This window comes from Opisthocomus hoazin, chromosome 4 (assembly GCF_030867145.1).
Source record: "Opisthocomus hoazin isolate bOpiHoa1 chromosome 4, bOpiHoa1.hap1, whole genome shotgun sequence".
NCBI lineage: Eukaryota > Metazoa > Chordata > Aves > Opisthocomiformes > Opisthocomidae > Opisthocomus > Opisthocomus hoazin.
Genome location: NC_134417.1, coordinates 1,303,205 through 1,316,631, shown reverse-complemented (window position 1 = coordinate 1,316,631; position 13,427 = coordinate 1,303,205). Strand labels below are relative to the sequence as shown.

The following is a 13,427-nucleotide window of genomic DNA, read 5'->3' as shown; positions in this document are numbered from 1 at the left end:
GGTCTTGAATATCTCCAGAGAAGGAGACTCCACAACCTCCCTGGGCAGCCTGGGCCAGGGCTCCGTCACCCTCAGAGGGAAGAAGTTCTTCCTCATGTTCAGACGGAACTTCCTGTGCCTCAGTTTGTGCCCATTGCCCCTTGTCCTGTCACTGGGCACCACTGAAAAGAGCTTGGCCCCATCCTCCTGACCCCCACCCTGCAGATATTTGTAGGCATTTATAAGGTCCCCTCTCAGCCTTCTCTTCTCCAGGCTGAACAAGCCCAGCTCCCTCAGCCTCTCCTCGTAGGGGAGATGCTCCAGTCCCCTCACCACCCTCGTAGCCTCCGTCAGGTGAGTCTGCCCTGGCACAGCTCAGGGCTGCGGCAGGGCTGTGACGCGAGAGGCATCCCTAGGATGCGCCGCTATAGAAAACGTAGCCTGTAAAATTGGCCAGTGGCACACAGAGCTCACGAATGTCGTCGTCTCGTAAGTTAAAATGGTTAAATCTTCCTTTCTCCTGGTTTTTCTTTTTGCGTGCCTGTTTTGTTTTCTGTACAGTGGTAGGAAAATCGCGGTCCCCAGAAACTTTCTGGTCCACAGCCAGCCTTCACAGCAGGAGGTCCCCAAGGAGCCTCCCGGGTGCCCCAGCAGGACTTCACGCAGCAGAGCATCTGCGTGCTGTTCAGCCACAAGCCCTGTCCTTGCCCTGACAGCTGTGTACATGTTGGGATGCAGGCAATGTCGATGCCCCCTTCTCGGGGGGCTGGGAGACCCCAGCTTGGGTAGAAAGGCTAGGGGCAGGGGCAGCCGGATGGCCCACAGGAAGATTACTGGTGTTTAAGGCAGTTTATTGGGTCATGAAACAGATTGTCAGAGAAGAGGATAGATAATAGGCTGTGAAAACAAAGAAAAATCTTAATTGCTTTTTCTTCTCCTCTTTTTTCAAGGCCTATTAAGGCTTCTGGAGTTGTGCTAAAAGCCAAAGAGGCCCCTGGGCTCTGAGGGTTACAGACATTTGTGGTGCCACCCAGCAAGACCTGGAGAGTTGGGGGCAGAGGAACCTGATGAGGTTAAACAAGGACAAGTGCAGGGTCCTGCACCTGGGGAGGAACAACCCCAGGCACCAGTACAGACTGGGGCTGAGCTGCTGGGGAGCAGCTCTGTGGAGAGGGACTGGGAGTGCTGGGGGACGACAGGGTGACCATGAGCCAGCAGCGTGCCCTGGGTGCCCAGAAGGCCAATGGGATCCTGGGGTGCATTCAGAGGAGTGTGGGCAGCAGGGCGAGGGAGGTTCTCCTCCCCCTCTGCTCTGCCCTGGGGAGGCCCCATCTGCATTGCTGTGTCCAGTTCTGGGCTCCCCAGTTCAAGAAAGATGAGGAGCTACTGGAGAGAGTCCAGCGGAGGGCTACGAGGATGAGGAGGGGACTGGAGCATCTCTCCTATGAGGAGAGGCTGAGGGAGCTGGGCTTGTTCAGCCTGGAGAAGAGAAGGCTGAGAGGACACTTTAGAAATGCCTCTAAATATCTGCAGGGTGGGGGTCAGGAGGACGGGGCCAGACTCTGTTCAGTGGTGCCCAGTGACAGGACAAGGGGCAACGGGCACAAACTGAAGCAGAGGAAGCTCCAGCTGAAGATGATGATGTGGGAAATTGACGTTTAGTTCGATTTTGCTGTAGCTTTAGTTTAGCTTGTTATACAGCTCTGCAGCTATGTTAAGGTAAGAGTTAAACACTGTTAATTAATTTAGTTCTGCTCTCTGTAATCTTGCTAACAAGGACTGGTGTGGCTCAAATGGAGCTCACAAGGACTGCTTGCGAGACAGACGGAGACAAACAAGGACTGATAACCAGAACTTTGCTGTCTGTAAGAAGCAACTCTCCAGCTGAAACTGCTTCTATGGTTTGGGACTCAGCCAACACAGACAGCTCAGGAATTTTTGAGCCAAAGGTGAAAGCACACAGCGAGGAAGACTACGAGCCTTCATCCAGAAGACCCCCACAGACGACCACCAGACGACACTGCGCAAGTGCTAAAGGGGGGTGGAGTATGATAATGAATTCCTAGAAATAATGACAATAGTCCAGCCTACTTAGATCAGCTTTGTAATCAATAGGTGCACGCTTCGTGACTCGGGGTGCAAGCGAGGAGGAGCGATCCCCCTTGCCCCCGGCGCCGCAATAAACATCCCTGCTTGATAACTCTCTGAGCTGTGAAGTTTGATTCCACACGTCAATGAGGAAGAACTTCTTCCCTCTGAGGGTGACGAGCACTGGAACAGGCTGCCCAGGGAGGCTGTGGAGTCTCCTGCCTTCACCCCTCTGTTCTGATATTTTCTTGAAATTAGGGGGTTAGATCTATAGCCACCCTTGAGAGTGGCACCCAGCGCTGCTGGGGAAGGGAGTCAGTGGAGAAGACTGGGTGTGTTATGGTCTGTAAACCCCTGTCAGATAAGGTACATTTGTAGTCTGTAAAATGTCTAGCAGATAGAAGATGTTTCCTGTACTAGAAATATGCCATATTGCTGCATGCCTAGCAGGCTAGGAAATGTAGATAAATTGTAGTTCACACGTGTGAAAGCTGTACATCCCGCCGTGGTTCAGGTGTCGTTTTGCTTACAGGTACACCCGCCTCAGGCCTCCCGCTGAGCCGAAGGGTCCTGCTGTCCGCTGCAGCAGAGGAGCCCTCCTGCCAAGACGTGACACTCGCCACGCTGCTAAGTGACCACTTCGAGTAGGTTGAAATAAAAGTGTGAATTTCCGCAGAGCTCGGTGTTATTCACACCTGGTATATATGGTATTGATGGAAACATCTACCAGACCAACCTTAGTACCTCAAATGACCTGGTTTCCCCTCCTTGGCAGCATTAAAATTAATTTGAGCCTCTGTTCCCCCAGATGTGGGAGATCTTGGTGTCAGCAAAGCCCTTTAGCTGGAGGTACCAAAGACAAGCTTCAGCAGGGGCTCAAACCCAGCAGACACACCAAAGAGCATGAGGGCGAGAAAGAATAATCGTGGCTTCTGGGTTTTTTTTCCAAAGAGCTAAAGAGGCTCTAGGGAAATGCCCGCATTTTCTGGGATTACGATGTGGCAAAACTGCCGTTCCTGGTTCCCCTTCCCGGCACCACACCAGCCCTTGCAGTCCCCTCAGCACGGGGACTTTTTCAGCCCCTCATGTCTGGCTGATGAGCAGGCATGCAGGAGCTGGGAGGGAGCATGGCCAGGCAGCCAGCCCAGGCTGGCCAACAGAAATATTCCACACCATGGACCGCGTGCCCAGTTTATGAACGGCGGTTGGCTGGGGGGGGAGGCAGCTGTCAGCTCTTCTCAGTTTTAGGAGTTTGAATCCTCTCTTGTCCGGGAGTTGGAACATTTTTACAGGCTGCAAATTGGTCGTCAGCTGGTGAGAAAAATAGTATTGTATATAGTTTGTTTGTCCATATTAATTATTATCATTGCTATTATCATCACTATGATTAGTGTTATTAGTAGTATTTCCTTTGTTGCCTCATTAAACTGTCTTTATCTCAACCCATGAGTTTTCCTTTTGTCCCTTCCCCTCACGCTCCCGCTGGGTGGGAAGGGGAGGGGTGAGCGAGCGGCTGTCCAGTGCTTCGTTGCCAGCTGCCAGGTCAAACCATGGCAACAGTCGTGCAGTGTCCTCGTGCCTCCCGTGCGGTGTGGACACCAGCGGTGTGCTGGAGGCCGGGCCGGGCTGCGCACCTGGGTTTCGTAGTGACACTGGAGGCAGGGCTGGTCCTTGACGCTGTGACACGGCTGCTTCCTCAGCCGTCGCCGCCATGTCGCTAACGAGGCTGCCACGCTATGGTGCACATATTCGTGTGGTTGGGTGATGGTTTGCTTATCTGCTGCCTTCCTGTGTACAGCTCAGCTCTCCCATGGAAACGTGCGATGCCATCTGGTACGCGGTATGAAGAAGAGATTAAAATATAGCTGCTTGGCACCAATAATCTCTGCTTAACCTCCCTCTCTACAGTCAGTTAGCTCATCGACCTTCTAAAAATGTTAAAGAGTGAATGAGCTATTCCTAAAAATTCATTTATTAAACTTATTAAACTGTATTCCTAAATTTGTTTTCCATTTCAGAAAATGGAAACAGACCAGGTGAAACATTTGCTCATGAATGTTTTTGAGCTGTGTGATAAATCAGTAGCTTTTTGGGACAGAAGCAGTATCCCCTTTCACGAATGATGCGAGATGGATTTGGATCTAATTTATCACCTCTCCTTTGCTGATTCGTTGCTAGTTCTTAAATGATGGGATAATTTTGTTTTTGAGAATGTATGTTTATGGAAATCTCTTCCCCCCCCCATACCTCTGCGAACGCTCCCTGTACCTCTGTGAGCCCTCCGACTTCTTTCCTGCCTCTGGCCGCCCACAGCAAAAGCTTCACCGTTTAATGACGTGTTAGGTCGGTACGGCGGGGTGCGGTCATTGGGCTGTAGAGGCAGGATTACTTGAGGTCACGGGACCATGAGTGGTGCCTATGGAAATGAGAAAATGGCCCGATATCATCAGCTTTTGGCTTTTGTTTTCTGTGCTGTTTCTACCTGTTCCCTCTTGCGTGCCTGTGGGGTGCGCAGTGGAAACCTGCGTGGAAACCAGGCTGACCATGAGGTGCCCACGCGCCGTTGCAGCAAAGGGAGACAACGGCATCATGGGCTGCGTTAGGATGAGCACTGCCAGCAGGTCAGGGGAGGTGATGCTCCCCCTCTACCTCGCACTGGCAAGACACATCGGGAGTGCTGTGTCCAGCGCTGGGCTCCCCAGCGCGAGAAAGACGTGGGCTTACTGGAGCAGGTCCAGCGAAGGGCCACAAAGACAGTTAAGGCACTGCAGCATCTCACGTATGAGGAGAGTCTGAAAGAGCTGGGGCTGTTCAGCCTGGAGAAGAGAAGGCTCGCAAGGATCTTACCCATGTGTACAGACACACAATGGGAGGGAGTAAAGAAGACGGAGCTCTTCTCAGCAGGGACACTGAGAGGACAAGAGGCAACAGGCACAAACTGAAATACAGTAAAGTCCATTTAAACTTAAGAAAAAAATGTTTACTCTCAAGGTGATCAAACACCAGAACAGGTTGCCCAGAGAATTTGTGGAGATAACCTTGGGGATATTCAAAACTAGACTGGACGTGGCCCTGGGCAGCGAGCTCTGAGCAAGGGGCTGGAGTAAACACCAAGGGGTCCCTTCCAACCCCAACCACTCTGTGAGCAATGCCATCGTCCTGGGGTCTCAGTCAAAAATAACCCACAGCATCAGCCCCTGTTTGGGAAACGCAACTGTGGCTACCAGAGGCAAACAGCTCCCGCAGCCTCTTTTCACATGTCTTCTCTGGCCTGCAACACCTTCAACAACCCTCCAGTCCCTCTTCCGCGCTGCAACCCAAAGAGCCACTGCACGCTTCCCTGCCCTCTTCTGCTACAGCACCTCACAGATCACAGAATCACAGAATAGTAGGGGTTGGAAGGGACCTCTGTGGGTCATCTAGTCCAACCCTCCTGCCGAAGCAGGGTCACCTACAGCAGGCTGCACAGGACCTTGTCCAGGCGGGTCTTGAATATCTCCAGAGAAGGAGACTCCACAACCTCCCTGGGCAGCCTGGGCCAGGGCTCCGTCACCCTCAGAGGGAAGAAGTTCTTCCTCGGGTTCAGCTGGAGCTTCCTCTGCTTCAGTTTGTGCCCGTTGCCCCTTGTCCTGTCGCTGGGCACCACTGGAAAGAGTCTGGCCCCGTCCTCCTGACCCCCACCCTGCAGATATTTGTAGGCATTTCTAAAGTCCCCTCTCAGCCTTCTCTTCTCCAGGCTGAACAAGCCCAGCTCCCTCAGCCTCTCCTCGTAGGGGAGATGTTCCAGTCCCCTCCTCATCCTCGTAGCCCTCCGCTGGACTCTGTCCAGTAGCTCTTCATCTTTCTTGAACTGGGGAGCCCAGAACTGGACACAGTACTCCAGATATCGCATCTTCCTGGCCTTGCTCAGCTTAGGTTTCAGCACAGCATTGCAGATCCGCAGTTGCTGAGTACCACTACTAGCTGGTGAACGCGCCGTTCTAGGAAGCGCCGAACAACGAGCTGCTAGACTGCACTGGAAAGTACTGCTGCCATTTATGTGGTCAGCAGCCTGACATTCGACCAAGCTGACATGAAATCTTCTGCTACGTAGGAGGAGGAGGTGCTACAGAAACCCTTAAGTACCAGTGAGCTGCTGGCGCTGGGCACGCAGCCCATGCCCATCCTCCAGCCCCACCGGCTGCCCCCGCGTGCCCGGCCTCCGGCGCGACCCGTGGCGTTGAGCCTCCAGGTGACATCCCTTCGCTTGGTGCTCCCTCGCTCTCTGCGTCCTGCTGCGGCTGGGAGGAGGCAGCGGCGGCCGAGACCCGGGTTCTGCAGGGCAGCGCAGTCCCTGCGCCGCAGAGCTCCATCAAGTAGGTCGTGATCTCTCAGCCTTTCGGTTTCTGTTCTTACTCCAAGGTGTTCTCTGGGTGCTTCACCTTTACGGCAGATCACTTCCTAAGGGCAGGGAAGCGGAAGCTAAATTCATCCCGACACGGGAAACGAGCGATGCGGAAAGATTTCTTTTTTGTCTCAGTGAAACCTTGCATCCCCTTGCAGGGTCTTTCAAAGCAGCTCTGTGGTTGGGGGGACCACATCACTGTTTTCAAGGGATGCGGTGATAAACGAGCCTGAAAGAACGCGGGTTTCAAGAAAGAAAAGAAAGAAGTGCTGTGCCTTAGATCACTGCGGTCAAGAGAGGTGTGAACAGCAGCAGCAAGGTCAGAGCAGGCAGTTTCCAGATCTCTTTATGCTGTTTGGAAACAGAGAGCAAAAGCCCCTCGCTCAGGTGCGGTGGCAGGGCCCTCACCGAGGGCTCTTCTGCCCCAGGGCAGCTCGTCTGCGCGCTGCTCCTGGCCGTGCTCCCCTCGCAGGCCGGCTCGCTGCCCGTGGGTCTGTTCTCATGCCCCGGCAGCACATCTGCTCCGCTGGCAGCCGCCCGTTCAGTCTGTGGGAATGGTGGTGACCATCAGGGCAGTTGCTGTGGAGGCGGCAGGTTTGCAGGCAGCCGGCGCAGAAGATGCGTGCGGGACCCCATACTTCCTACCCCTTTTTCCTTCCTCCTCTTCCTTCACTCAGTTCCAGGTCCCTTCCCCCACCCACCACGGCTCCCGTGCTGTCCTCAGTCATCCCACCCACCACATCTTCCCCTCGCCCCTCTGGTACCTGCTCACTTCTGAGCTCCCCCAACAAGGAGGGGGGAAGGATTTTACACGCCAGGCTCCCCCTCCAGTGCAGCTGCTTCCCCACGGGCATCCCACTGGGAAAAACACGGGATGTTTGCCACCGTGGTGCCACTGTGCCACCCACTCTGCCTTTCTTCTCTTCCTCCAAGCTCCCCGTTAAGGGTCTAGAAGGAGCCTGCTGCTTCTCGAGCTGCTGGAGGAAATGAGCCCAGCCCTGACCTTCCCCCCCAGCCAGCCACCAGCTTCCGTGGTGGGGGATGCTCGCCGACCAGCTCTCCCCAGTCTATGGTGGGGGGAAAGCAGGACACGCTCCACAACACCGGTGACCTTGTCTGCCGATCCCCAGCCTGTTCCTGCTCCTCCAGCGGCAGCAAGACGCTGTTTTACAGCCGTCTCCATCCTCTTCTCACAGCTGCAGGCTGCTGCCTAGCCCCTCTGACGCTGCAGCCATCTCATCTACCCCACCTTAAGCATCTCCAGCAGCCACAGGATATGCTGCTTATCAGCTGGCATCTCTGAAGACATCTTCGGCTCAGCCATACCCGATCTGTGCTATGGGGCCTCTGCTCGTTTCCTCCCTCCTCCCCCCAGTCTCCGGGCTGCCTCGTGGGCTGGAGCGCTTGCGAGCCCTGACGCTGGGAACAGCGTTCGGGCCACCAAAGGTGGTGCCGGGCAGAGCCCCTTCACGCTGCAGAGCTCAGCAGCGTGGGCTGCCTGTGCTGTACCTCAGCATGGAGGCTGCTGCCGCCATTGCAGACCAGGGCCAACGAAAAGCGACCTGGGCATCAGCCGTGCCAGCGGAGACCTCTGCCTCGTGCAGTCGGTGAGCGTAACGATGCGGCGGCTTCAGCTCGTGACGTAAGGTGTTTCCCTGCTGCTGCTTACTGCAGTTCAGAGAGGTTGTCCTCAGGTGACGGCTGTCAGCTTCCTTCCAGGGTGCCCGCAGCGAGCAGCGAGCCTTTGTGGGAAAACCCGGGGAATCGGGAGAGCGCTCCGCGCCGAAGTCACGTCAGCGTCTGCTAGTGCCCGAGGCACTTGCATATCCCCCCAGCAGCCGAGTTATTTGTGTGTTTACCAGCTACTTCAGGACTGAAGTCTGATTCTGCGGCGAGGCAGTGCCCTCAGAAGCTGACCACAAGGTCTGCTGGAGGCAAACGGCTTCGCCAGGCGCCTTCAGTCACAGCATCCCCCTGCACGCCTCTGGGAGCGGTGGGATTTCACCAGACCCCTCACCACTTCACTGTCCCCTTAGGGTGGGAAGAAACTTCACTTAAAAGGTTAAATTCCTTCCAAAGTGCGTTTAGACGCAAGCAGAAATTGAGTGGCATGAACACAGGCTGGCCAGTTCGGAGAAGTGTTCCGTGTGCATGTCACACAGAGCCGCTTCGCGTCGCACAGAGCCGCTTCGCGCAGGATGGGGTCTGACGGAAGCTGATTTTTATCAGCCCGTGAACTCGCACTCTTCACACAGTTGTGACACCTCCGGTAGCCTGTGTGACAGAGGCTCAGCACCTACTCTTGTCACGGCATTCCCAGGGGCAGGATGCCTGCCCTGAGCAGGAACCGTTTAATGTGGCCCTCGAGGGCAAGTGCCTTGTTTTGCACCTCTTCCAGGCGGGCCTTTCTCCTTTACATCTGCAGACTCCTACTCTCTCCTGGAACGAGCAGGCTTAAGATCAGGTCACTCCATCCACCCGTCGTTCCCCTCCCAAGGAGGCGGCGCGCAGCGTGCCCTGCACCCTTAGGGTTTCAAGCAAGCCTTTGGGATGCAGAAAGTCAGATTCAGCTCTGTTTTTCTCAGCTTAGAGTGGGAGCTCCAGGTTTGCAAGGCAGCCCAAAGGCTCAGAAACCTGCCCAGTGAGAGCCAGAGCACGAGGATGTCATAGAATCATAGAAAGTTTTGGGTCGGAAGGGACCCCCAGAGGTCATCTAGTCCACCCCCCCCGCAGCGAGCAGGGACACCGCTAACGAGATCAGGTGGCTCAGAGCCCCATCCAACCTGGGCTTGAATGCCTCCAGGGATGGGGCCTCCACCACCTCTCTGGGCAACCCGTTCCAGTGTTTCACCACCCTTACTGTAAAGAATTTCTTCCTTATATCCAGCCTAAACCTACCCTGTTTTAGTTTAAAACCATTACCCCTCGTCCTGTCACTGCTGTCTCTGCTAAAAAGATTGTCCCCATCTTTCCCATAGGCTCCCTTTAAGTACCGAAAGGCTGCAATCAGGTCTCCCTGCAGCCTTCTCTTCTCCAGGCTGAACCAGCCCAACTCTCTCAGCCTGTCCTCATAGCAGAGGTGCTCCAGCCCTCGAATCATTTTTGTAGCCCTCCTTTGGACCCGCTCCAACAGCTCCATGTCCTTCTTGTGCTGAGGGCTCCAGAGCTGAACGCAGGACTCCAGGTGAGGTCTCACCAGAGCAGAGTAGAGGGGCAGAATCACCTCTCTCGACCTGCTGGCCACGCTTCTCCTGATGCAGCCCAGGAAACGGTTGGCCCTCTGGGCTGCCAGCGCACCTTGCCGGCTCATGTCCAGCCTTTCATCTATCAGTACCCCCAAGTCCCTCTCAGCAGGGCTGCTCTCGATCCTTTCATCCCCCAGCCTGTATTGATACTGGGGTAACCCCGACCCAGGTGTAGGACCTTGCACTTGGCCGTGTTGAACCTCATGAGGTTCACACAAGCCCACCTCTCCAGCTTGTCCAGGTCCCTCTGGATGGCATCTCGTCCTTCTGGTGTCTCAACCGCACCACTCAGCTTGGTGTCATCTGAAAACTTGCTGAGGGTACACTCGATGTTGCTGTCCATGTCATTGATAAATATATTGAACAGCACTGGTCCCAGTACGGACCCCTGAGGGTCTCCACTCGTCACTGGTCTCCATCCGGACATTGAGCCGTTGACCACTACCCTTTGGCTGCGACCATCCAACCAATTCCTTATCCACCGAACGGTCCACCCATCAAATCCATGGCGCTCCAATTTTGAGGGAAGGATGTTGTGGGGGGACCATGTCAAAGGCTTTACAAAAATCCAGATAGATGACATCCATTGGTTTTCCCTTGTCCACGCTTGTTGTTACACCAGCATAGAAAGCCACTAGGTTGGTGAGGCAGGACTTGCCCTTGGTGAAGCCATGCTGGCTGTCTTGAATCACCTCCCTGGCTTCCATGTGCTTTAGCATACCTTCTAGGAGGATCTGTTCCATGATCTTCCCAGGCACAGAGGTGAGGCTGACAGGTCGGTAGTTCCCAGGGTCTTCCTTTCTACCCTTTTTGAAAAGGGGCACAATGTTTCCCTTTTTCCAGTCACTGGGAACTTCCCCTGACTGCCATGACTTTTCAAATATCATGGAGAGTGGCTTGGCAACTACATCAGCCAGTTCCCTCAGGACTCTGGGATGCATCTCATCAGGTCCCATGGACTTCTGTACGTTTAGGTTCTTCAGGAGGTCCCGAACCTGGTCTTCACTTACAGCTGGAGGGAATTTACCCTCCTGATCTCCTTCATGCCATTCATCGACTCGGGAGGGGTGAGGAGAGAGGTTGCCAGTGAAGACTGAGGCAAAAAAGTTGTTGAGTACCTCAGCTTTCTCCTCATCTGCTGTTACCAGTTTGCCGGTCTCGCTCATGAGCGGCGGTACGCTTTCTTTGACCATCTTTTTCCGGCTGACATACCTCATCTGCAATGCCCTTGCAGCCCTTCATCCCCCTTTAGTCTGGCTCCCAGGCCAACAGAACTGGTAGAAGAGCTTTTGCTCATGGGGTGTGCTGGGCTTTAGCTTCGGTTGCTGCAATCCTGCCTAGGTCAAAACCTAGCTAAGGGCAATTTTACCTCCTTTGCCCAGCCTGGCTTAAGGAATTTGTGTTCACACTGTCACAGGATGCCCCTTCTATCTATGGGGACTCTTCCAAGCGCTATTCCACCCCTCCATTCAGGATCCCGCTATTTAATGAAGGCAGTCTGTCGAGTGCTATTGGAAGGGTACCTTGAGATATTTACTCATAAACTGAGTAAACAGAAGCAAAGCTTGACAAAGGATGCATCCCAGTTACAGGCTGAACATGAAGGCCAGCTTTGTAGACTCAAACTCACACTCATAACCAAGTAAATATTTACTTAAATACCCTTTTTTGTAGGACCCATGCATCTCTTAAGAGGTAGGAGGAAAGTCTTACCACGTTTTTTCCCATTTCAGGTCTCAGAACATCGTACAACATCTACAGGTCAGCACTATGAATGAGGCCAGCAACTGCAGCGTCACAAGCCCAGAACTGGATCACCACGTTCGTCTCGTTGAGCTCATGCTATATAGCCTGATTTTCTTTTTCGGAGCACTGTTCAATGCCCTTGCCCTCTGGGTGTTCTTCTGCAAGATGAAGAAGTGGACAGAAACCAGGGTGTATGTCATCAATTTAGTCTTTGCAGACTGCTTTGTCATCTGCACCTTGCCTTGCGTGGCTTATTTGCTCTGGAGCAAGTCAACCCGAAACGAACTCTGCCAGTTTATAGAGGCGATGTATTTTATCAACATGGTCGTGAGCATCTACATCGTTTCATTCATCTCCGTCGATCGATACGTCACCATAAAGCACCCCTTGAAAGCCAGGACCTGCAGGTCGCCATCGAAGGCTGCCCTTCTCTGTGGGCTCCTGTGGGTCTGCGTGACAGCCGGGGCCGCCTTCCAGCTGGGGCAGAGACACGCCGCGCTCTGCTTTCAGAGGGACCACGCAGCGCCCGCTGCGCTGAGCCTGCTGCTCACTCTCACTCTCCCGTTAGTAGTCTTGACTTTTTGCTCCACAGAAGTAATCAGGAACCTTAAGAGACGCCTGAGCACAAACACACCAGAGGAGAAATTAATCCAGAAAGCTGTTCACATTATTTATGCAAATCTGATTGTATTTCTGATATGTTTTCTGCCAGCCTACCTCGGGCTGCTTGCCAGGTTCATAATGCAGAGCGTCGGCGCTACCTGTTTCCTGCTCCATGTTCTGAACAACTTCTCCTCTGTGGCGAGGTGCATCGCCACGTCCAACTGCTGCCTGGATAGCGTCTCCTACTACTTTGTGACCAAGGAGTTCCACGAAGCCCTGCTACCGCACAAACCCAGCACCGAAGAAACAGGTCAAACCCACCCCCTGCAGACACACCCCTGCTAAGGGGGGAACGGACGCACGGACACAAAAAACACCAGACCCCAACAAACCCAAAACAAATCTGTAACATCAAAAGAAGATGCAGCATTATTTGGACAACTTTTTTTCTCTGGGGAGATCTTTGTTAGGTTTAGCATTACTAAGTTAATTGCCGTTTATGTTTCTATTAAACAAATTAAGTATTTCACAGAGATGGGTAAAACCATATAGGTAATCCTTGGTCGCTAACATGCCTCCATTGCACCCTCCAGCACCCACCTGTAGCTCTCACAGGACGACAGGTGACCCATGTATGTCCCCCTGCTTCGGTTCGTTGTACAGCTAAAGTCAATTGATTCTTCTTGCCGACATGTACAAAAGAATATATCATGTTTCAGGTTATTTACATTATTAAAATGACCCAGTTTAGTTCTATCACGTTCCTTTGGTGGGCTTGGGGGATCTCAGGCAGCAGCAGCACACTGCTGAGTACACGGCCCTACAGAACAGCCGGGACTCTGCTGACCACCCTTCCCCTTCCAGTCAATGGGTCAGACAGACGGGAAGGAACACCTTTAGGATGAAAGCAAGGTGTGTCCAGTGCCAAAAAGGCAGAAAGTCCTGGTGATTTCAGAGCTGAGCCCTCCTGCCGGCTCCCCTCCCGCTGCACTGCTGAGCCCTGGTGCAGGGACATCTCCTGCTGTGGGGAAACGCGCTTCCCCATGGGCCAGCAGCCTAGCAAAGTCAGGGGAGATGGGGAGCGGGTTGACCCCCTATGTGTTATTCCAATTCTCCCTAGGACTGGGCTTTTTTCCTTCTAAATACCGAAAAAAAATCTCCCAAACGGCCTCCGAGCTCTGCCCAGGCAATGCTCAGAGTGCTCCAGGAGACAGCGTGGAGTCGTCAGCCCTGCCCACGTACGCTGTTCCCCCCGTGACCTCCATCTGCCTTCAGCAGCCCATGGCTGCTGCTCTACCTGCCGTTGTCACCTTTGGGACCGCAAGCTCGAGAGACCTGAATTAATGGGACCAGTCCCGAGGGAGTCAGTCTGGCTCACAGAG

General features: G+C 53.9%; 1 protein-coding gene across 1 annotated transcript; it reads left to right on the top strand.

The window, feature by feature from the left end:
* Positions 1 to 6,357: 6,357 nt before the first annotated feature.
* On the top strand, positions 6,358 to 12,701 carry LOC104335403 (G-protein coupled receptor 35). Its single transcript, XM_009941132.2, has 2 exons — positions 6,358 to 6,422; positions 11,430 to 12,701. The coding sequence occupies exon 2, from the start codon at positions 11,467 to 11,469 to the stop codon at positions 12,388 to 12,390; it is 924 nt and encodes a 307-aa protein (XP_009939434.2). The 5' UTR covers positions 6,358 to 6,422; positions 11,430 to 11,466; the 3' UTR covers positions 12,391 to 12,701.
* Positions 12,702 to 13,427: the final 726 nt, after the last annotated feature.

What these genes read in the sequence shown, in the direction of transcription:
- LOC104335403 (XM_009941132.2), top strand. Translation starts at nt 11,467, where the DNA reads ATGAATGAGGCCAGCAACTGCAGCGTCACAAGCCCAGAACTGGATCAC.